This window comes from Rousettus aegyptiacus, unplaced genomic scaffold, assembly GCF_014176215.1.
Source record: "Rousettus aegyptiacus isolate mRouAeg1 unplaced genomic scaffold, mRouAeg1.p scaffold_m13_p_1, whole genome shotgun sequence".
Taxonomy (NCBI): domain Eukaryota; kingdom Metazoa; phylum Chordata; class Mammalia; order Chiroptera; family Pteropodidae; genus Rousettus; species Rousettus aegyptiacus.
The window spans coordinates 45417661-45441687 of NW_023416284.1; the positions used below are offsets into that span (position 1 = coordinate 45417661).

Genomic DNA, 24027 nt, shown 5'->3' on the forward strand with positions numbered 1-24027 from the left:
GATGATAAGACTTAAATACTATTTGGATGATAGGGTAGAACACAGTAGGAGCCTAAGTTTGGCTTTGCATAATTAGGTGGAGGATAGTGTTACTAAAGAGATGACTGCAGTATTACATATAACAAAAAATCACACAGGACATGTTTTCTTAAAAGTATGTCATAATGGCTGGATTTTCTGTTTCCAAAGAACCTCCAGATAAAAATAATTCGAAAAAGTAGAACTCCCTTAACTGTGCTTTAATTAGATTGTGGTCTTGCTAAGCATGAACTTAAGTGGTCTTCCTGATCCCCAGAATCAAATGAGTTGCTAGTTACACTGAAGATATAGAGGACTATACAGTGCATTTGGTTTCTATCTGTATGATAGAGCAACAGAATACACAAGAAGGGTAAGGAAAAGCACTCAAGTTAAACATGCAGTTTTATAGAGGATCTTGCTACATAATTCCTCAGAATTATAGGCTTTTCCTCTAGAAAGCAGATAAAGATATATAGGAAACCGCATGTGCCATTCAAACTTAGGTTGACAGCTGTGTTTATTTTTTTTATTTGCAAGGCACAATATTAACGTACTAATATTTTGTCCTGCTTTATATCTTAATACACTTCAAGTATTGAAAACTGTTATATGCAATGGTAAAAAATGGGCTGAAATAATTTACCTTGGGATGAAAAGCAAAACACATTCCAGGAGCCTGTCGAGATATCAAAGCTTCACCTTTCTTTTCTTTTTCCCCTCCTTTTTTGTTGCTGCTGGCAGTAGTTCGCCTCAAACGCATCAAATCTTTATTTAAGGAAAAAAATATGTAACTTATTTACCATGTAAGAAAGTATCATAAATATAATGTGCAAACAATATTATGATTTCTGCCATCTTGTGTGTGCGATTAGGTTAAAGTTAGCAAATTCCAGAATTAGAGGCTTTGAAAAACAATGACCAAGGCCAAGTTTTTTCTTATTTAGTAAAACCAATATTTGTCACCTCTTACAAATGGTTTCCTAGGAATTTTTAATTCAACACATAACAAGAGGAAGATAATTTGATAAATATGTATGTACGTATATATTTTTTACCATGACAGTCTAGTCCTTTCCGTATAACCCATTTGGAGATTCTTCCATCTGCTGATATTGAAACTAGTATTTCTCTTTTGTCGTCACCTGTTGTTCCTCGATCTTGTTCTATCCACTGTAGTTGCCATACGGGTCCCAAATGTTTTTGAGGTGATTCACTGAAACAGGGAAAGTTACTAAATATAGAATCATTATAATAATTTTTTAAAAAGAACTTTGAGTTTAAGTGATAAAGATAGCTCTGTACAGCAGCATAAGCTACTTACAGAATGATGCTTTTATTTTTCAAAACTGGACTTTAAATATTCTGAAAAACCAAAAAAAATCACTTAACTTAATAGGCACTGCTATTTTTCTCATTTCTTACTAAAAAAATTTTTACTGCCTTTAATTACACTAGGTGTCATAATAGGAATACAAGAGCAAATATTTCATTTCTTTTCAAAATCTATTTCACTTACAGTATTCATTTACTTTTTCCCAGTTAAAAGTTGTTTAAATTTTATTCACTTCTAAGCGAATTTTATCAGTGGATTTTAAAATCACTGAGGTTACTGTTTTCCTAACAGATTAATGGACTGCTCTGTTCCTAGTACTGACTCCTTTTATATTTTTATGCAAACCCTTAAAAACAACAGTTCTGAATCTTTTTAAAATCATAAATATCTTTGATTATTTGGTAAACATCATGGACCTTCCTGGAAATAAGCAGAAAGGCTCACACTTACAAAACTATGCAGACAATTTTGAAGTTTAACAACCTCTGCTTTAATGCCTATTTCCACCCAGTTTCAGCTATTTATTCCAACACAAATATCAGTATGCCACCTCATTTCGCCCCGTTGTTATCTAGTCTATTATAGAAAACTAACATATTCAATATCTTTCCCTTTTCATTTTTTTATTTTCTCAATATGATTCATTCATTTATTCATTCATTCTTAATGAAATTCTGTAATCCTGCTAATAAATCTGATATTACCTGACCTACTAAGGATACAAAGGCAAGTAAGATTTAATCCTTGCCCTCAAAAAGCTTACAGCTTCTTCAGGAAAATACACACACACACACACACACTCATATGTATATATGTATACATATGTACATATGTATGTAAACAATTTATATATATCATGAAACATGCTGTGATAAAGGTATGTATAAGATGACAAAAGAAAGGAATGGGAATTTTTTCTGAAGGAGGTGAAACTGAAACAATGAAGAATATAAATTTTCAGTTATGAGTAAGTTCTGGAGATCTAATGTATAGTACGGTGATTATAGTTAATAATACTGTATTGTATACTTGAAATTTGCTGAGAGTAGAACTTAAGTGTTCTTACCACACAAAAAAAGGTAACTGTGAGGTGATGGATGTTACTTAATTCAACTGTAGTAATCATTTCACAATATATTTAATCATCACACTGTATACCTTTAAATATCACATTATACAGCTAAATATATACATTTTTGTCAGTTATGCTTCAATAAAGCTGGGGGGAAATAAATTTTTAAAAAGAGTAAGCATAAACCGTCAAGCCAAAGGAAGTTTATCAGTGAGGAGGGCAGAGAGAGAGATGAAGGAGGTATTAGGACAGAGCATTCCAGTTGGAGAGGCAGGATGAGAAATTATTAAATTTTAGAAAAATAATATCATTACTCTCACTAACAACATAAACATTCCCTCAAAACCAAATAACATTAGAGTAAATTTTCAGTTCTCCCTAAAAAGTATGTATGATATGTTTATATTAGATATAATGGATTTATATCCATTTGTAACAGATTCTTACCTACTATCCAGAACTGGAACATTACTGTTGCTTTGTACATTATAAACTGCAATAGTGCCATTGTAATAGCCAACTGCTAAAAGATTAGGTGCTCCAATTGAAAAATCCACAGCAGTAACTCCATGTGGACTCTGATAAATACGTTCTGGCCACTGAATTAAAAAATAATTACATTACATTTTAAACTTGGTTTTGTAGACCACAGGAAAGTAGTATATGATGATGACTGAAATTTAGTGTGGCAATAGGGATGTGAGAAGAGTTAGTCTATGTTCAGTTACCCCTCTCTTCTAACTTCCAACAAAGATGAGAACAAAACCTTTACTTTGATAAAACTTTAGAGCTCAATAAGTTTAAGAAATACAGGATTGGCTTTTACAATAATTATCATGTTTGATAATCTTTCATCAGGATTTGTATCACCACCACAGGTTTGCTTTCTTAAAAAAATAATGAATTCCAAATTATCTAGCATATATTCCTATCTTCCAGTATCTATTTCAGATGTTGGGATTATCTAATCACTTCTAAACAATAGAAGAAGCTCTAAAACTCTCTAAGGTATTCTTTTCTACAACTCTGTCAAGTGTTACTGTTTTGTTTTGTTTCGGTGTCTAATCTAAATTCTTTCTTGTTTTTACACCTTACAAGGAAAAGAAGATAACCTGCTGACGATAGATCTTATATCAATTTGTCCATATGTTTAAAATTGCTTTTTTCTTTGTTTTATGCTATATAAACCCAGCTTCCTAACAGACTGGGACTGTTTATAAAAACTCTATTTTTATGTGCTTTTCTGATCCTTTTCTAAGTTTTCCACTTTACATTTCAGTTGTGAATTAAAACTAAATGTGAAGCTATAAAACAACAAATTGACTAGGGCTATTTAGCAAAAAACAAAAATAAAAACAAAAAACATGACTGACTCTTATTCATTTTCTTTAAAAAATCCCTGGCAATAAGAGGTTCATATTAACCTATTTTATATTCTGAGGATGGCAGAAATCTATCTTATAAGATGATAAGGAGTTATTCATATATTAAGAAACCAATATAAAATGAAACATATAATTTCCAAAGGATTTTCATTTGCAAATCCATTCTTCTTTATAATTAGCCATGATAAACAATACTGGTTTAGCTCTGGATCATCAGATCTAACAGCACATTGTAGATGCTCAAAAAATATTTATTGAATGAATTTCTTTATCCCATAGCAACAAGAACAAATTTTAATTGTTCAGTACTTAAATCAAAGGAAATAAAATCTTGCTTGAAGAACTTTTCTTGGCTTTAATTATTACACACAACTACCTACTTTATGACAATTATGCCAACATTTAATTAAATGTCTTATTCCTGTTTGGGTTACCATGGGATTCTTTATTGACCAGCAGCAAGCCAATCCTTTTTTTTGCTCCTTAAATCCAAAGTGCCCATAACCAACAGCCAAAAGGTCCTGAAAACCAGAAAAATACATTTAAAATAAGAAAAGATGGCATACAAATATTGGCAAATGAATAAAGATGCATATTGATGAACTATTAAAAATTATGATGACATTTCAAATGAGAGAAAAAATACCAGTATTCTATCTATTTTTGCTCTATAGCTCCATCTTTCTAAGCAATTATAATAATAACCAATTAATAACATTTTCAGATTAAAGAATAAATACCCAAAAAGAACTGATTGCTAACAAGTTTTTTTAAATATTAAGATAATTTTCCAAGATTGTATTATTACATTGTAATATCTTACAGTTTTTTGAAAATGACCTAATCATTTTAAATGTAAAATAGAAGACATTTTAATTAAAGACAGGTGCCATGGGTTGAATTGTGTCTACTCCCCAAAATTCATACATTTAAGTCCTAATCTCCAATGTGATTATGTTTGAGGATAGGGTTTTTAGGGATTAATTGAAGTTGAATGAGGTCATAGGGTGGGGACCTAATTCAATAGGATCAGTGGCCTTATAAAGAGCAGAAGAGACATCAGAGCTCTCTCTCTCCACCATATGAGGACATAGCAAAAAGGTAGCCATCTGCAAGCCAGGAGGAGAGCCCTCACCAAGAATCAAATCAGCTGGCACCTTTATCCTTCATTTCCTAGACTTCAGAACTATGAGAAAATAAATTTCTGTTGTTTAAGCCACTCAGTCTATAGTATCTCATTATGACAGATTGAGCTCACTAATACAGGAGGTCATTTAAAGAAATGCTTGTATAAGTACATATAGACAAGCGTATAATGATTGACCAAACAGCCTCTTCTTTGTAATCCGAATACCTTTATAGAAAAATATTATTATATTTTCTTGCCATAATCCTACTTTCAAGCTAACATCATGTCTCATCAATTCCCTCTGCCTTAAAACAACCTTCACCACCACCCTTTATACTCTACATTGACAAATTGTTATTCATCTTGTCTAGATGCAGCATAGGAACCACTTCCTCTAAGAAGCATGAGCCTCTTTCATGTGCTCCCACAGGACTATTTATTTTCCTTATTAAAGTATATAGAAAACTAGTATGTGTGCAGGGTTTATGAATGACTAAATTACTACTTTATTCCCAGTGCTTTAACAAAGTTCCTGGCATAGAGGAAATGTTCAATAAATATTTGTAGAATATATTAATAAATATGATAGATGCCATCTGTCATATATTTTTAGCTTCATTCACAAGTATTTAATTTTAATCTCAATGGCAACATATTAATTTTTTAAATACTCGTATAGTCAGGTTCTAAATGATTCATCTGTATTTATTAGTTATTGATTTATTAAATCTCACTTATCTACAAGTTGTTTCCAAATATAGTTTTATAAAGAAAAATCTATACAGAAAGTATTTTATTTTATTAAAAAAATAAATATAATTTAAATAATGTGTTATTTAGATTTCAACAACAATTATAGGTCTTCTGCTTTTTAATAATCATAACAACTATCATGTTTGCACAGAGTGTCTTATAAGGTGTAGCAATTTAATAATAAGGCTAATTCTTACATGTACATTCAATACAGTCTAAAGAAACAAGTTAGTTTTGACCACTTTAAAAATACACTAAATATTTATTCCAAAGATACTGCTATTACACAACAGCTTTTGGGAATCAATAGTTGAGAATCATGTCTTCAGAAAGAATTTATCAACCCCAGGAGAAAATAAACCTCATTGCTCTATAATCATCTCTTTTTTACAAGCAAACATACCTTCATTGAGCTTGATGATTCAGCTAATTTATGCCAAGATGATTTACAGCAGTGCAGTAGTTAAAAGCAAGAAACCTAGAGGCAGATGTCTGGGTTTAAATTCTAGCTGTTGCACTTACCAGTTGTGTAACTTTGGGCTTGTTATTTATCCTTTCTGAGCTTCAGTTTCCTCATCGACATAATGGGGAAGTTAATACCTAACTCATATAGAGTTTTTGTGTTAATACTAGTAAAACGCTTATAATAGTGCCTGGTGCATAGTAAGTGCTATTTAAGTATTACCTATTAGTAGTGGTAGTAGTATTTCAAGGAATTTCAAAATTATTTTTGCACATTTGTAAGGTCATTGGATAAAATATATATTTCTGAATATAATTAATTTAAGGAGAATACAAAATTGGGTACATGAGCTCAGTATATTTTAAAACAAGTCAATAATATACTATCTTCCAGTTTACTTCTCAATATCTGACATGGAGTCAGGGTATGTCATGTCCCAAGTATATCTCCTAAAATAAAAATGGTGTTTTTATATTAAAGGAGAAAAACATTTTTCTATTTGCATTTTCCCCTTTTAGAAACATGAACTTGTTTTAGAGGTATTTTAAAATTAGGATTTATGTCAATTTAAATACCTTGCCTAATATCGGAGGGAAAAAAATCGTCATTAGTACTTGACAATTGCCCTTAAGTGCTAGAAACAGAATTGTTAAAATATTCCATAACTTACTGGATTTATTTTATTCCAGGAAAGGCTGCTCACATTAAGACCTTTGGTTAAGTCACAGGAGAAGGACCAAAGTCGTTCCAAATTGGCTGGTATTGTTGCTTGTTCTGCACCTATTTCTAGTTCTTCTTCCTCTTCCTTCTTAACCTCTTCTTCTACCTCTTCAAGCATTTCACCTTCTAAAAAGTCTTCAGGCTCCTCAGGTTCCGGTTCTAAAAGTAAACCAAATAAAGATTGTTGTCCTCTATACCTGTACCTGCCAAAGGGTCCAAACACCATCTCTATCTACCACTGACACTTCCAGCACCATTGGATCTGGTGGTTCATATGGCCCAAGTGACAGGACACACTGAATAGCTGCCTGGACCTGTTGCAGATTCTTCTATTGCTATGGGCTTCACTCTAAGCTAGTAACTTTTTAAGTCATTCAACAAATGCAACAGAAATATGTTACCTCCAAAATGCATAGAGGTCCACTAAGCACTGTGCCTCTTTTTTGGTTGTAAGAGGGGCCAGATGCAACAATTAATTCTTTATTTTTGAAGGTATATTTTGACATAGTCCACACCATTGGACCACTGGAAATTTCAATGAGGCCCCTGAAATTTTGTCAGATTTATTACTCATCCTCTGACATGCAAATGTCTTACCAATAAGTCTACTTCTTGTTCACTAATTCAGTCAGCATAACGTCATCAATGTAATGGACCAGTGTGATGTCTTATTGAAGGGAAATTTTCCTGCAGACTAAATTATGACATAAAGCTGAAGAATTGATATACCCCTGAGGTGGGACAGGGAAGGTATATTGTTGGCCTGGCCAGCAGAAAGCAAATGGCTTTGGTGGTTTTTACCAACAAGTATTAAAAAAACAAAAAAGCAATCACCATATCAATAGCTAAACACCAATTACCAGGGAATATATTAATTTGCTTAGGCAATGAAACTCCATCTGGAACAGCAGCTGTAATTGGAGTCACCACATGGTTAAGTTTACAATAATCCAGTTAGTCTCTAAGATTCATGTATTTTCTATGCAAGCCAAATAGATTAGTTAAATTGGAGATGTAACGGGATCAAGACTCCTGAATGTTTCAAGTCCTTGACGATAGAATTAATTTCCAAATTCCCTCAAGAAATGTGTACTGCTTTGATTTACTATTTTCGTAGGTAAAGACAGCTCTAGTGGCTTCTGCCAAGCCCTTTCCTCCCAGGTCAAGGATTAAATGTGGGAATTATGCCAGTTGCTGGATATTTCTCTTCCAAGAATATATTCTAGAACAGGGTAAACAATCACAGAAGGGGTTCATTGACCCACTGGACCCACTGTGAGGTGGATCTGAGTTAAAACTTTGTCAATTACCTGACCTCTATAAGTCCTTACTCTCTGACTAGTGGACCACAGCGGTGTTTTGGGTTTCCTGGAGTTAGAGTCATTTTAGAGCCAGTGTCCAGTAATCCCTGAAATTTCTGATTATTTCCTTTTCCCCAAAGCAAAGTCACTTTGGGGAAAATATTGACAGTGTATATTTTTGTCAGTGAATAGGGATACCTTCTCAAATGGGCCCAGACTTCATTCAAGAAGTTCTGGGTCTACAATTCTGGCTCAAGTCTAGGACCTGGTTAAGGGGGAATGACTTGTGTTGGTATTTCAAGCTACACTTCTGTTCACTTTAACTGTTTCACTCACACAGATCAAGTAAAAATTTAGAAAGAGACTGCCTGTTACAGGATGAGTTATATCTTCCCAAAATTCATTTACTGAAACCCTAACCTCCCATACCCCAAAATGTAATGGTATTTGGAAACAAGAACTTTAAAGAGGTGATAAAATTAATATGAGGCCATTAATATGGGTCCTAATCGAATATGACAGGTATCATTATAAGAGGAGGAAACTTAGACATACTAAGAAACACAAAGCATGCACAAACAGAGAGAAAAGACCACGGAAAGAGGCACCAAGAGGGTGACCATACACAAGTCAAGGAGAGACGTCTCAGGAACCTTGATCTAAGACTTCCTGTTTCCAGAACTGTGAGATAGTAAATTTCTGTTGTTTAAGCCACTCAATTTGTGGTATTTTGTTATGGCAGCCTTAGCAAACTAATACACTACCTGCCTATTTTCCTTCTAAGGATATCATGATCAACTAGCCAATGCCACAGACCTCTGCAAATCAGACTATTCAGGTTGCTGCTTTGTCCATTATAGTACACATGCCTACATTTTCTTGGCAATTACATGCTACTCCTTAGAGCCTGTCACCCCAGGTTCCAATTATCCAATTGCTTCAGCACTATTTTTTTAAAAATCAGCCTTTTTCTACTGAATCGCCTCAGTATGTTTGTCAAAAATCAATTGATCATAATAAGATCTGTGATTATTTCAGGACTTACTATTCTGTTTCAGTCACCTGTATGTCTATTCTTAGACAAATACCACACTGCCTTTATTACCGTAGCGCTATAGTAAGTCACTTGTAATCAGGGAGGGTAAGTCCTTCAGCTTCATTCTTTTTCAAAATTGACTTGATTATTCTAGGTCCTTTGCTTTGCCATATAAAATTTAGAACCATCTTGTCAATTTAATTATCTTTAAAGATATTTAAAATGGTGGGAAATATCTCTTACTTTTACTCACACTTAGCACTCTTCATTCCTCTGTGCAGATCCTAATTTCTATTATTATTTTCCATCAGCCTGAAGAACTTCCTTTAATATGTCTTGCAATGCTGGTCTGCTGGAAACAAATTCTCTCAGCTTTTGATTATCTGAACATGTTCTTATTTCACATTGTATTTTGAAAAGTATTTTGTATAGGTGTACAATTTTTCAACAGAGTAAAAATGTCATTGCATTTTCTTCTGGAGTCTAATGAGAAATAAGGGCATTATTCACTTTCTTCTCTGAATGTAATCTCTTTTTTCTGGCAACTTTTAAGATTTTTTGACATATTACTTACAATATGTCTCAATGTGTTTTTTATTGTATTTATCTTGCTTTAGTTTCATCAAGCTTCTTGTAATTGTTGGCTTAAAGATTTTTCAAGTATGGAAAATTTTTAGCTACTCTTTCTTCAAATATTTTTCTGCTCCTCCTCTCTTTTCTACTCTACTACAATTTCAATTACATATATGTTAAATCACGTGACTGATCTCAAGACGCAGATCACTGAGCCTCTATTTCTTTTAGCTTTATTTCTCTCTGTACTTCAGTTTGGAATGTTCCTATTGCTTTGGCAAGTTCACGGACCTGCAGTTTTCAGTATACTTAAGCCCATCCAGTGAATTTTTTATTTCAAGTATGATATTTTTCAGCTCTAGAAATTTCTTCTGGTTTTACGTGTAGCTTTCATTATTTTTCTCATATTCTTATTTTTCTTTAAATACTTAAGCATATTTTAAATAGCTTTTTCTTTAATAGACTATTTTTAGAGCAGTTTTAGGTTCACTGCAAAGTATATTAAAACCCAGATATATGCACAGCCTTCCCCATAATCAACAATCTGCAGCAGTGGTACCTTTGTTACAGTCAATGAACCTACATTGACAAATTATTATTGCCCAAAGTGTCCATAGTTTCCATAGTTCACATTAGGGGTCACTGTTTTTTTTTTTTTTTTTTTTTTTTTTTTTTTTTTTTTTTTTTTTTTTTTTTTTTTTTTAGGCAAGGCAATTTTTGATTGACCTTACAGATTGCCAGGAACTTCTCAGCTTACATTCGCTTATTTTATATTTTTTATGCCTACAGTACCTGGTCTTCCAAGGCAGTTTCCCATCTAAGTACTAACCAGGTCCGACCCTGCTCAGCTTCTGAGATCAGACAGGATCAGGCTTGTTCAAGGTGGCAGGGCTGTAGACTTAGGGGTCACTTTTGGTGGTGTACATTCTATGGATTTAAACATTATAGTATCACACAGAATAGTTTCATTGTTATTGCCTATTCATTCTTCCCAACCCTCTAATCTCTGATAACCACTGATCTTTTTCCTGTCTCTACACTTTTGCCTTTTCCAGACTGTCAAGCATTTGGAAACATATATTATGCAGTCTTTTCAAATTGGCTTCTTTTGCTTAGTAATATACACTTAAGTTTTCTCCATGTCCATTCATGGTTTAATAACTCATTTCTTTACAGTATTGTATAATATTCCATTGTCTATATATACCACAATTTGTTTATTCACTCACCTAATAAAAGACAGCTTAGTTGCTTCAAAGTTTTAGTAATTATCAACAAAGTTGTTAATAAACATCTGTGTGCAGGTTTTGTATGGATATAATTATTCAGTCCCTTTGGGTAAATTCCAAGGAGTACTATTATGGACCATATGGTAACAGTATATTTAGTTTTGTATGAAACTGCTGAAATATCTGCCAAAGCTGCTGAACCACTGTACATTCTCACCAGCATTGAATGAGAGTTCTTGATACCCCACATCTTTGTCAGCATTTGATAGTTTCAGTATTTGGATTTTGGCCATTCTAATAAGTGCTAGTGGTGCCTCATTAATGTTTTAATGTGCATTTCCCTAATAACATACGATATTGAGCATTTTCTTATATGGTTATTCGCCATCTGTACACTTCTTTGGTGAAGTGCCTGTTAAGGTTTTTCGCCATTTTTAAATCACATTGTTTTCTTATTGTTCAGTTTTAAGAGATTTTGAATATTTTGGATAAGAGTTCTTTATCAGATATGTCTTTTGCAAATATTTTCTCCAGTCTATGACTTGACTTCTCATTTTCTTGAAAATATCTATCATAAGAGCAGTTTGTGTGTGTGTGTGTGTTTTTAATGAAGTACAACTTGATAATTATTTCTTTCAATGGATCATACCTTTGGTGGTAAATCAAAAAAACCATCACCACATTCAAGGTCATCTAGATTTCTCTTGTGTTGTCTTCTAGAAGTTGTATAGTTTTGCATTTTACATTAAGTCTATAATCTATTTTTAGTTAATTTCTGTGATGAGTATAAGGTCTGTATCTAGATTCTTTATTTTGCATGTAAATGTCCAATTCTTTCAGTATTATCTGTTGAAAAGATTATCTTTACCTTATTGTATTGCCTTTCCACTTTTGTCAAAGATCAATTGACTATATTTATGTGGATGAATTTGAGGACTCTTTATTCTGTTGCATTGATCTATGTGTTTATTCTTTCACTAATAACTACACTGTCTTAACTAATATAGCTTTACAATAAATCTTGAAGTTGGGTAGTGCCAATCTTCAAACTTTGTTTTTCTCCTTCAATATTGTATTGACTATTATAGGTATGATAGCTTTTTAAAAGTCCTTATCTGATTTTCCACAATCTTGGCCATCTTTTCATTCATTTCTATTAATTGATTTTTCACATAGTGTGGCTCACATTTTTCTGCTTCTTCAAATGACTAATAATTTTTTGTTGGATGCTGGACATTGTAAATGTCACAGTACTGAAAGTCTGGATTGTGTTTTCTTCCTTATACCATGTTAAAGATTGTTTTTGGAAGCAATTAACATACTTTCAGATTAGCTTAATTGTTTAAGACTTTTTCTAAAGGGCCGTTTATTGAGGGAGGGTGGTCCTAGACTAGCCTTTATTCTAGGGTTAGCCTAACCTTAATGTTAAGGGTCTCTCCCTATTGCCAGTCAGAATTCAAATGTCCCCCAGGCCTGTGTGAACTGTGAGACTTGTTTATCTTATAGCTCCCTGGTAGTTGTTCTTTGCTTACTTTCTGGAGTTTTACCGTAACATACACAGCTCTTGTTTCAGCCAAAGACTCAATAACATATTTATGCAGTTTTTCCTTGGCATAGCTCCCTCCTATCTGATTTCCTATCTCACCAATTCGAGTCACCTCAGCCTCTCTGAGCTCTTATCTATGTGTTTTCATATAAGCAAAAGATCACACTCTGCTACAATTCATCTCCCTGTCCTGTGGTCTCATAATTATCTACATTATAACTAAAAGCAGAAGTACTATTTCATTATTTTAAAATGACCAATGATGGGTTCCACATTGCTATGGTAAGTTTCCAGTCATTATGGATTAATTGTATTAGACTTGCCCTACTACCGTACATAAATATAAAACTGGAATTGAAATATGAGGTAACTGTTTTCAGGCATTAAACTGTAAGCATTGCACAACTGTGAACACCATGGTTAGCCTCACTTTCAGCCTACTACAATTATTTGACCACAATACCAGGAAATGAGTGGAGCAAAATACATTAATCCAGCTAAATTGAGAAGGCAGAGATAAAAGTTCAAAAAGGCAGAGATTGCTAGACTGAGTAAAAAAATAAAGACAAAATATACATTGTTTACAACAGATACATATTAAATAAAAAAATGTTATAAATAAAAGGAAGGAACAATATCTACCACACAAATAGTAACCATAATAAAGCTAGTGTGGCTATATTAATATAATACAAATTAAAATTCAAGACAAAGAATATTGCCAGAATAAATTTAGGCATTTCCTAATGATAAAAGTATAAATAATGATTTTAAAAAGGGGTAGCATCCATAGAGAGAATAATTTTAAGTTTAAATGTACCTGATAAATAAAGCTCTCAAATATATAGAGCAAAATTAATAAACCTAAAGGAAAGTATAAATAATCCATAATCATAATTAGAGATTTTAACATTACTCTCTCATTAATGATAGACTGGATCAAGAAAAACTCAATAAAAATAAAAAATTTTTAAAATACTATTAACCAATTTGACATAATTAACATTTAAAGAATACCACATCAAATAACAACAGAATACACAATCTTCTTGAGTATAGAACATTCACCATATGCTAGGCTATAAAAAATCTCAATAAATTTCAAAGGATAGAAATTATATACAATATGTCCTCTGACCACCACGCCAGTGTTCAATTAGAATTTAATAAAAAAGAGATAGCTAAAAAATTACTTAAAACTTAGAAATTAAACAACACACTTCTAACTAAACTATGGGCAAAAGAAAAATCCACATAGGAAATTATTATTAAAAGAATAATATTAAAAACAAAGGATATCAAAATATGTGGGATGCAGCTAAGATAGTATTTATAGATAAATTTATGGTATTAAATGCCTGTCTTAGACAAGAAAAAAGATGTGAAATTAGTAATCCAGCTTTCTATCTTAAGAAGCTAGTGGGACTAAAATTGGTATAGCCACTGTGGAAAATAGTATGGAGGTTCCTCAAAAATCTAAGAATTGATCTACCATATGATCCAGCAATCCTTCTACTGGGAATTTACCCCCCAAAACTTGAAAACTCATATCCAAAAAGATATTTGCGCACTGGTGTTCATAGCAGCGTTATTCATGGTGGCCAGGACATGGAAGCAACTGAAGTTTCCTACGATAGACAGTCGGCTAAAGAAGCAGTGGTACATATATACAATGGAACATTACTCAGCCATAAGAAGAGATGAAATACTAAAATTTGCAACAACATGGATGGACCTTGAAATAATCATACTAAGCAAAATAAGTCAGACAGAAAAAGTTGAAAATCACATGATATCACTTATATGTTGGATATAAACCTAAAAGCAACAAAGGAACAGGACAAACAAACAGAGACTCATGGACATGGACAATAGACTAGTGGTAACCAGAAGGCAGGGGGAGGAAAAACGGGAGAGGTAGACGGGGTAAAGGAAGTCAAATATGTGGTGGCAGACATAAATCTAACTATGGGAGGTGAACGCACAGTGTAAATATATATATGCCTTACTGTTAAAGTATACAGTTGAAACTTCTGGATTTAGTCACCATAAAAATTAATTAATTAATTAATTAAAAATTCTTTAATAAATAAATTAAAAATAAATAAATAAACATCTCAAGCATAAATATAAATAAGCGCAATCTGGAAGAAAAACACAAATGTAAAAATGGAAATAATCGAAGTGTTTTAAAAAGTAAACAAAAAATTGGGAAAGCTAAGAAGAACAGGTAGTGTTTTTTTGAAGGTTAATGCAATTGAAAAAGGTCCAACTAGACTAATAAAAAGAAGAGAATATTCACAAACGACCAATATCAAGAATGAAATAGAAGATATCACTCTAAATCCTACAGATATTAAGAGATGGAATTTAAAGAGAGGATATTATGAACAGCTTTACACAAATAATTTCAACATAAACAAGATAGGTAAATTCCTCACAAAATACCAAAACTGACACAAGTAGAAATAGAATAACCCTGTATTTGTCAAAAAAATAAATTCACAATTTGAAAACTCCCCATAAAGAAAACTCAGTTCCAGATGATTTCACTTGTATATTTTATCAATAGTTAAAGAAGAATAACATATAATATAACATATAATATTTTTTAAATAGAGAATGAGAGAAGACTTCCAAAACTTATTTTATATGTCTATCATAACATTGATAAGAAAACCTTTCAAGGACTTTACAGGGAAAGAAAATTACAAAAAAAAATATGTTGTGTGGCCCCAGTTGCAAAAGTTCTTAACAGAGTATTAGAAAATTGAATTCACTCATACATAAAAAGGATAACACAATGTACCCAACTGAGGTATAACCAGAGGAATTCAATTTGTTTTAACATTTGAAAATCAAGCAATGAAACTGGCCACATTGATAGACTAAAGGAGAAAAAAATGTATGATCATTTTAATAGTTGTAGGAAACAGTTTTGACAAAATTTAATACCCATTTATCTTTAAAATTGTCTCGGAAACTAGAAAAAGAAGGAAATTCCTTCAAATCAATAAAAGACATGTACAAAAAAATAGCATCTAACATCATACTTAACAATGAAATATTGAATATTTTCATTCTAAGTTCAGGAATAGGACAAAGATGTTTGCAACCTTTGCAAGCAAAGATTTCTTAGAGAAGACATGGACAGCATTAACTAAAAAAGAAAAAGCTGATAGATAAAACTTCATCAAAATTTAAAACTTCTGCTTGTCAAAACACAAATATATTAGCAAGCCATAAAGTTAGAGATGATTGCTGCAATGTATCTTTCAAAGAGCTTGTATCCAGAATATATAAAATAAGTTCCTATAACTTGATTTTTAAAAGACAACTCAGTTTTAAAATAATCAAAGGACTTGACCAAACATTAAACAAAAGAAAATATACAAATTACAAAATGAAAGCACATGAACAAGTGTTCATCATGATTGGTTTTCAGGACATTAAAAAGATTACCTACATCAGGTGTTATCAAGAATGTGGAGAAACTGGTACTCTTGTACATTGCCTGTGGGATTGTACAAGTACTTTGGAAAGGTATTTTGCAGTTTCCAAAAAAGTTAAACATACATTTACCAAATGACCCAATAATTCTATTTCTAGGTATTTACCTAAGAGAAATTAAAACATATGTCCACAAAAATACATGCAAAAATGATTATAGAAACTTTATTCATAATCGCCCCAAACAGGAAACACTCCAGGTATCCATCAACAAATGAATGACCATATCAATCATTATAGTAGATTCATAAATGAAACAATACTCAGGGAAAAAGGTGAACTACTTATATACACATCAGCCTAGATGAATCTCAAAATGATTATGTTGAGTGAAAGAAGCCAGATACAAAATTATATTTACTATATGAACCCACTTATATGATATACCAAAACAATTCATTTATGGTGAGAGAAATCAGGTCAATGCCTTCTATGGGGAGTAAGGTTTAACTGGAAATTAACATAAAGAAACATATGGGATTGATGGATGTATTTCCTATTTTGATTAGGGTATTAGTTACGCAGGCTTATATATTTTCAAAATATTTCAAACTGCAGTTAAAATATCTATATTTCATTGTATGTAAATCTCACCTCATTAAAAATATTTCCTCATATTTCTATTTCTTAGAAATAGAATATCAAAATGCACAGTATTAAGTAAATTTCAACCTTATAACTTTAAATATAGGATGAAAGTTTACATATATGATGAAAAATTTTAAATATCAACCTAATATAAGAGAAGAAACATAGTTCTTCAATGTTCTTGGATGTATGCATGCCGAAAGCTTACGACTATTTGTTACACATGTTATTTTGTAACCTAATTTTTTTGCTGTAAGCATACATAAATTTAATTTTGACCTGAAGGATTAAGAAAGATTTCATTAAGGAGTTTGCCCTTACATGAAAGCTGAGAATACAATAGGCAAAGATGGGATGGGTACAAGGGTAGACTGTCGAGCATATTCTAATTAAAGGTACATAAGGCAGGAACGTTTAGATTCTGTTTGGGGTTCTGTAAGCCTAATACAGACAACTTTTAGGGTCTCTGAAGTAATACAATGAGATGAAGTAGTCTGTGGCAAGACTGCAAATATCTTTGTACAATATATATGAAGTTTGTAATTTATTCTAGGCAATGAGAAGGTACTGAAGGTTTTTTTTAGCAAGTAAATGCCATGTTCAGACCTGTGTTTATGATATATCAACATGCCAGGGTGGCAGAATGGAAAAAGAATTGGAATGGGATCAAAAGATCTTGGTTGGATGCCTAGCTTTGTCATAGACTATGTAACCTTAGAAAGTTTCTATAGCCTTCATTTTCTTTATTGAAATATTGAATGGTTGAATTAGATGACCTCTAGAACCCTTCAAAATATTCTGAGAACATATGAGATGAGATATTAGCAATGAGAACCGGAAGAATGACCCTGTGATAAAATTAGGAAGAGGTAACAAAAGCCAGAACCTGGAAAGTATTATGGCCAATGGAAAGGAAGTTTGAATAAGAATAATGTAAGTCAGGGACAAAGAACCCACAGATGCTTATGGAGTTTTGAATATAAGGGACTACCTCTTATTATGGAATCTCTAACCTGAATTCTACTGCTACTCTCTTGTTTAGTGCTGAAAACTACATAAACATATTTTCTAATAAGTGATAACCCAGTGTAGATGTTACATTTAAAAATAATTAATAACGCTATTAAATTTTTTAAAATTATTTGAGCTTGTTTAAATGTGATTATTTTTTAAAATACCTTTTAAAACAGGAAGCTGACGATAAGCTGCGAGTTTGGGTTGAAATATATTTTCCATTAGAACTCGTTCCATAAAAAATAAGTCCTGATGAAACTTTTCAGATTTAAGTATTGCATCTGAGTGGTCTTCTTCATCATCATGCATTTTAGCCAGAATTACATTTTCTATATCCATTAGAGAACTAGCTTCGCTATCTGTAAAATACAGAAAATGATGCAATGATAAAATAATCCAAATAATGTTACATGATTCATGCATTCTAAATATTTTAAAAATGACATTTTGTCATTTCTATTGGTTTTCTTCCAGTATTCAACAACCACAATAGATACTCATTGAATATCCTTTATGTACCAAGCACATGCAAGATATACATATATTACCTCATTTTGAAATTCTTAACCACTCGAAAAACGTAGTTTTCAGAAGATAAGCAAAGATAACCTCATGAAGTAATTTTTATCTCTATACATTTTTATTTCAATTAAAATAAGATTATCAGTCTTTAGATGAAGTTCTGATATGATTATTGCTTTATAGGGATATTATACCACTGTGTTAATTTTTTACTAATGCTGTAACAAATTATCAAAATCTTAGTGGAATAAAAACATCCAAATTTATTACTTTAGAGTTCAAAACATTGGTTATAAGGACGCTCAATGAATTTCGAGGAAGAATAGATTAAATCAATGAGAACGCACACAAAGACATAAAAAAAGTCAGAAATGATGACTATAATAATTGAAATGAAGACAAAATTAGATAGAATCAACAGTATGATTAACCAGAAAATTCAGAGAGTCCCAAATAAGATGAACCCAAAGATGCCCACACCAAGACACATCATAATTAAAATGCCAAAGGTTAAAGACAAAAAGAGAAGATCTTTAAAGTAGCAAGAAAAGAGTAGTTATTTACCTACAAGAAAGCTCCCAGAAGAGACTGCCCCCTGATTTCTCAACAGAAATTATGCAGGCCAGAAGGTCTTGGCACAAAATATTCAAAGTGATGAAAAGTAAGGATCTACAATCAAGATTACTCAACCCAGCACAATTGTCATTTAGAATTGAAAGACAGATAAAAGAGCTTTCCATACAAGAAAAAACTAAAGGAGTTCATTGCCATCAAACCGGTATTACAAGATATATTAAAGGGACTTCTTTAATAAGAAAGGGAGGGGTAAGTACATAAATATAAATAACAATAAGGCAATAACTAAACATCTATCAAAAGTCATTTTAATATAAATGGGTTAAATGCTCCAATCAAAAGACAAGCTGTAGCTGAATGGATAAGAAAAAAGACCCACACATATAGTGTCTTCGAGAGACCCACTTCAAATCAGAATACATACAGACTGAAAGTAAAATACAGAGAAAGATATTTCATGCAAATGGAAGTGAAAAAAAAAGCTGGAGTACCAATACTTATATCAGATAAAATAGACGTTAAAACAAAGGCTATAACAAGAGATAAAGACATTTCATATATAATAGCTAAGCTATGGAAGCAACCTAAATGTTCATTGGTAGATAATTAGATAATGAAGGTGTGCTGTGTATATATAGATATACACACACACACATACACACACATACACAATGGAATATTACTTGGCCATAAAAAAGAATGAAATCTTATCATATGCAACAACATAAATGGACCTAGAGGATAGCATGCTAAGTGAAACAAGTCAGACAAAAAAAGGCAGAAGAAGACAATCAGAACAGAAACAAACTCATAGATACAAAGAATAAACTGTATCTGCCAGATGGGAGTGGGGTTAGAGAGCTGGGTGTAAAAAGTGAAGGGATTGAAAAGTACAACGCGGCAATTACAAAATTGTCACAGGGATATAAAGTACAGCATAGGGAATATAGTCAGTAATATTATAATAGCTATGTCTGGTACCAGGTGGGTACTAGACTTATCGGGAAAATTCCTTCATAAGTTATATGAATGTCTAACCCTATGCTGTATAGTTTAAACTAAGATAATATTAAATGTCAACTGTAATTAAATAAAAGATTTTTTTTTTTTAATTTTAAAAGACTGATAGAACTGAAAGGAGAAACAGACAAATCCAAAATTTGTTCTAATAATGACAGAAATCACTCAGGATATAAAAGAACTCAAGAACACTACCAACCAAAAACATCTGATTTGACTTTTATATAGCACTCCATCCAATGGCAGCCAAACACATCTTTGTTCAAGTGCCCTTGGAATGTATACCATGATACACCATATCCTGGACTATAAAACAAACCTTAACACATTTAAAAGAAGAAAAATCATAGTGTGTTTTCCAATTACAATAGAATCAAACTGGAAATCACTGATGAAAAGATAACAGAACTTTAAAACACTTAGGATTTATAAAATACACCTCTAAATAATCTATGTGTCAAAGAGGAAGTGTTAAAAATATATTTAATTTCATGAAAATAAAAACACAACATATTAAAATTTTGGAGACACAGCTAAAACAGCGCTGAGAGAAAATTTTATAGCACTAACTGTATATTTGAAAAAGGCGGAAGTTTCAAATCAATAATATAAGCTCCTGATTCAACAACCTAAAAATGAAAAGCAAAATAAACTGAAAGCTATCAGAAGTAAGGAAATAGGAAAGATATGAAGAAAAATCAATAAAATTGGAAACAGAAAACTAGAAAAAGTTCAGTGAAATAGACATCTGGTTCTTTGAGAAGATCAATAAAATTAATAAAGCTCCAGTAAAACAGACAAAAACAAAAAGAGAAAGGACACTAAATACCAAATTCAGGAATGAAACAGGAAATAATACAAATCCTGTGGATATCAAAAGGAAAATAAAGGAATACGCCAAACAACTTTGCATACATAAACTTGACAACTTACGTAAAATTAAACAATTACTCTAAATATACAAACTACAACCTATTCAACACATTTTAAAATTTAAGGAAATTGAATTTGTAATTGTAAAAACTACCCCTTTGTGAAAAAAAATCTCCAGGCACAGATGATTTTGCTGGAGAATTCTACCAGACATTTAAAGAATTAACATGAATTCTGCATATTCTCTTCCAGAAAATAGAGAGGGAAGGAAAACTTTCTAATTCAATTTATGAAGTTAGTATTCCAAAATGAGACAAAGTACAAAACAAGATACAGAAAACTTCATTCAAAAAAAAAAAATGAAATAAATGAAATTTTACTTTTGTCTGTAGTACTTCCTGGCCTTCTTTGGTCCCGATCTTTAGAAGGGACATTTGCTTTACTACTTGAACTAATTATAGATTGTCTTACTGGTAAAGATGAAAGTTCCAGAGCATTAAAAGAATCATACAAATCCCAAGTAGTAGCCATTATGCCTAAATAGAGACAGAAAAGTAAAGGTTACTTTATAGCAAATTCTAATATTTAGGTTATACATAACTAATTATAACAAAATCTAAGATAAGAATATCTACTGCCTAGAAAAAAAAAAGTCCTGTTTTACAACAATGGCAGAAGCAGATAAAAATGAAAAAAAAAATCATGAAGCCACCTTAAAAAATCGTTAGCCATCACACTTTCAGTATCTACAAACACCTTAATGTTTTAGTGATAACTCCAAACTATTCTCACTTTTTATTTTCCTTTCTAATCCTCATACCTTCTTCACCTCTACTGCAGCATGAACTATCTAATCAGTCTGTCAATATAGGGCTTCCTTGATTTGGACCCAGACAACTGTGTTATAACAAGATTTTAATGTTACTTCACTTATGGTTAACATATAACATGTTACATTCTATAAAACTTTTTATTTATAATTATCTAATTCTATTTTTATTAAGAAACATTTTCTATATACTTGTGAAAAGATCATACATAAGTTGGGAAAATGATAGACTCTGTTCTCAAAAAATTGGTAGAGCAGTATTATTATTAACTTCTCTTTAAAATGAGCAAATATAACAATGGTCTCCAATCAAAAATTGAATAAATGTATTTATCTCCAAATTAAAAAAAAATTTCCCGCCCCCTTCATTGCTGATGTAACAATAAATGGCTTACATAGCAATTATTTTATCAATGACCACATGAAAATATATTCTTACGAGCTAAACTTACTTTATTTCAATTATAGTACAGTCATTTAAGAAAGTATTCTTTTCCTTGAAAATAAAAGCAGCATCTGGATCTAATAAATGCAACTACTTCATTGTTAGAACTTTATTTTCATAATGTAAAATGAAGGATCTCTAATGTTTAACAAGGGTTTCAATTAATAGGAATGTTAACTCACATTTCATAATATTTCTCTTATTGAATTTAATATTATCTAGTAAAGTTACACAGAATAAATACCTAGTATATTTTGCTGAATTAAAAAGAATATAATTTCCATGTTCATGAAGTTAAAGACCATAGAAAGAAATTATGTCTTTGAATATTAAATTACCTAAACTTCTTTTTCTTCCTTTAACTGAAAGTTTAGTAAGTTGGGCATATAGGAATATATTGTTACATGGCACTAATAAAATACTTGCTACATAAATAAATGCACTTTATAAATAAGGAAACTAAAATGTTAGGGTGATTTCAAATTTTCTTCTTTGAAGATAACAAATAACATTGGTAATTTCACTTCATCACCACTGTTATATTTGTTTATTTGAATAAATCTAAAAAATAGACAATCTCAAACCACGTGCCATATATCATGTATAAGATGGAATAAATAATGATTGCAACCTCCCAATTTTGTACTGTTATATACTATTAAAGAAAGCTATTTTAACTAGTATCAGAAAAAGTATGCACATCTATACCTGTGTTTTGAGCATTTTTGGGTCTAAGATATGCGAAATAAGTTTTAAAACATTGTTTCTATCAGTTTAATTCAGACTGTAAGAGTGTAGCAACTGACTACATAACACTTACAGAAAAATAATTTTACTCTTTAGCTGAGTAATAAGACGTAATCTCTATAAACAAACAAACAAAAAAAGGTAAATGACTTGTACTTCCATCACCCAGAGATAATGACTGCTAATATTTTGGTGTAGGTACTTCCATATTCACACATATATGTATTTGTATGCATATGTATATTTTAAATAAAATGAGCTCATGTTATACACACTTTTATAAAAGACTTTTTATTGTTGTATCATATATATTGAAAACAAACTGGTTTTATGAAATCTACAACACTGTAGGATTTCACTGTATTTTCAAAAGTTAGCCAGGAACATTAATACATTTATTGAATTATCCATTAATTTGAAATTCCACTTTTATCATAAATTACTATATGCATACTGTTAAATGAGAAAATTTTTCCTCACTTCTTATGAATGTTTTACAGAGGGAATTTCAGCTAAATTAACACTTCTGGTCTCTCTATGTCCTTCACTCACTCATCACCAGGGAAAGAAAAGTGACTAATATCACAAGAGAGTTTTGAAGGAATTGCAGTTCAGCCACTTCTGGCTTCTTTTGTTAGGTCTGCTCACTTGCAGAAAGCATGCACCCAAGTCTGCTCTCACTCCTACAGGAATCTGTGCTTGTCTATCTGTGCCAACTACTGTTGGTAAGACCTAGCTGCAGATTTAAGGCTACATTTTTCAATTACCTTTTTCAGTAATAAAGGTCATATTTTGATTTCCATCTCTGTAACTCTTCAATCTCTTTCAGTTTCATACAAAATTAGTCAAGGAAGATGCGTGATTTTCATTGATCCATAAAACCTTAATATTTACTTGATCTGTATCTAAATTCTTTAGATAAACTATGTTATTGCTTTAATAAAATTTTTATTGTGAAATTTATACCATTCACTGAAGAGTATATAGCACATACATGTGTAGTACAAAAAAAATAATACTATGTACTTACCAGCCAGAATAAAAAAATTGAACATCCCCAGGTGCTTAGAGGCCCCCTGGACACTCTCTTATCATAGTCCTCTTTCTCCTAGCTACCTCCAATAGAAGTACCCGCTTTTCCTAACTTTTGGATTGATCATTCCCTTGCTGTTTTAAAAGTCTTTCTCTTGCGGCAGATGCTGTTGTTGTTCTGCCCATATCTACTCTGTGTTACCTCTTACTGGCCAATATCCAACTGGTAGCACCAGCATTTCTTTGTTTGGGGTCATCTTTGGCTACCAAGGCCCCTTGGATGTCCATAAATTAGGCCAGAAGTGCCGAG

At 31.7% G+C, this 24027-nt stretch overlaps 1 protein-coding gene and 1 pseudogene across 1 annotated transcript in view; both read right to left on the reverse strand.

Annotated features, from left to right (window-relative positions):
* DNAI4 (dynein axonemal intermediate chain 4) overlaps positions 1–24027 on the reverse strand; it is an 84060-nt gene that overhangs the window by 15037 nt on the left and 44996 nt on the right. The window contains 7 exon segments of the mRNA XM_016120843.2: positions 665–786; positions 1077–1234; positions 2874–3025; positions 4246–4332; positions 6827–7035; positions 17838–18032; positions 21045–21200. Of these exon segments, the coding sequence (XP_015976329.2) occupies positions 665–786; positions 1077–1234; positions 2874–3025; positions 4246–4332; positions 6827–7035; positions 17838–18032; positions 21045–21200 (1079 nt within the window).
* LOC118605028 lies at positions 10567–10685 on the reverse strand (annotated as a pseudogene).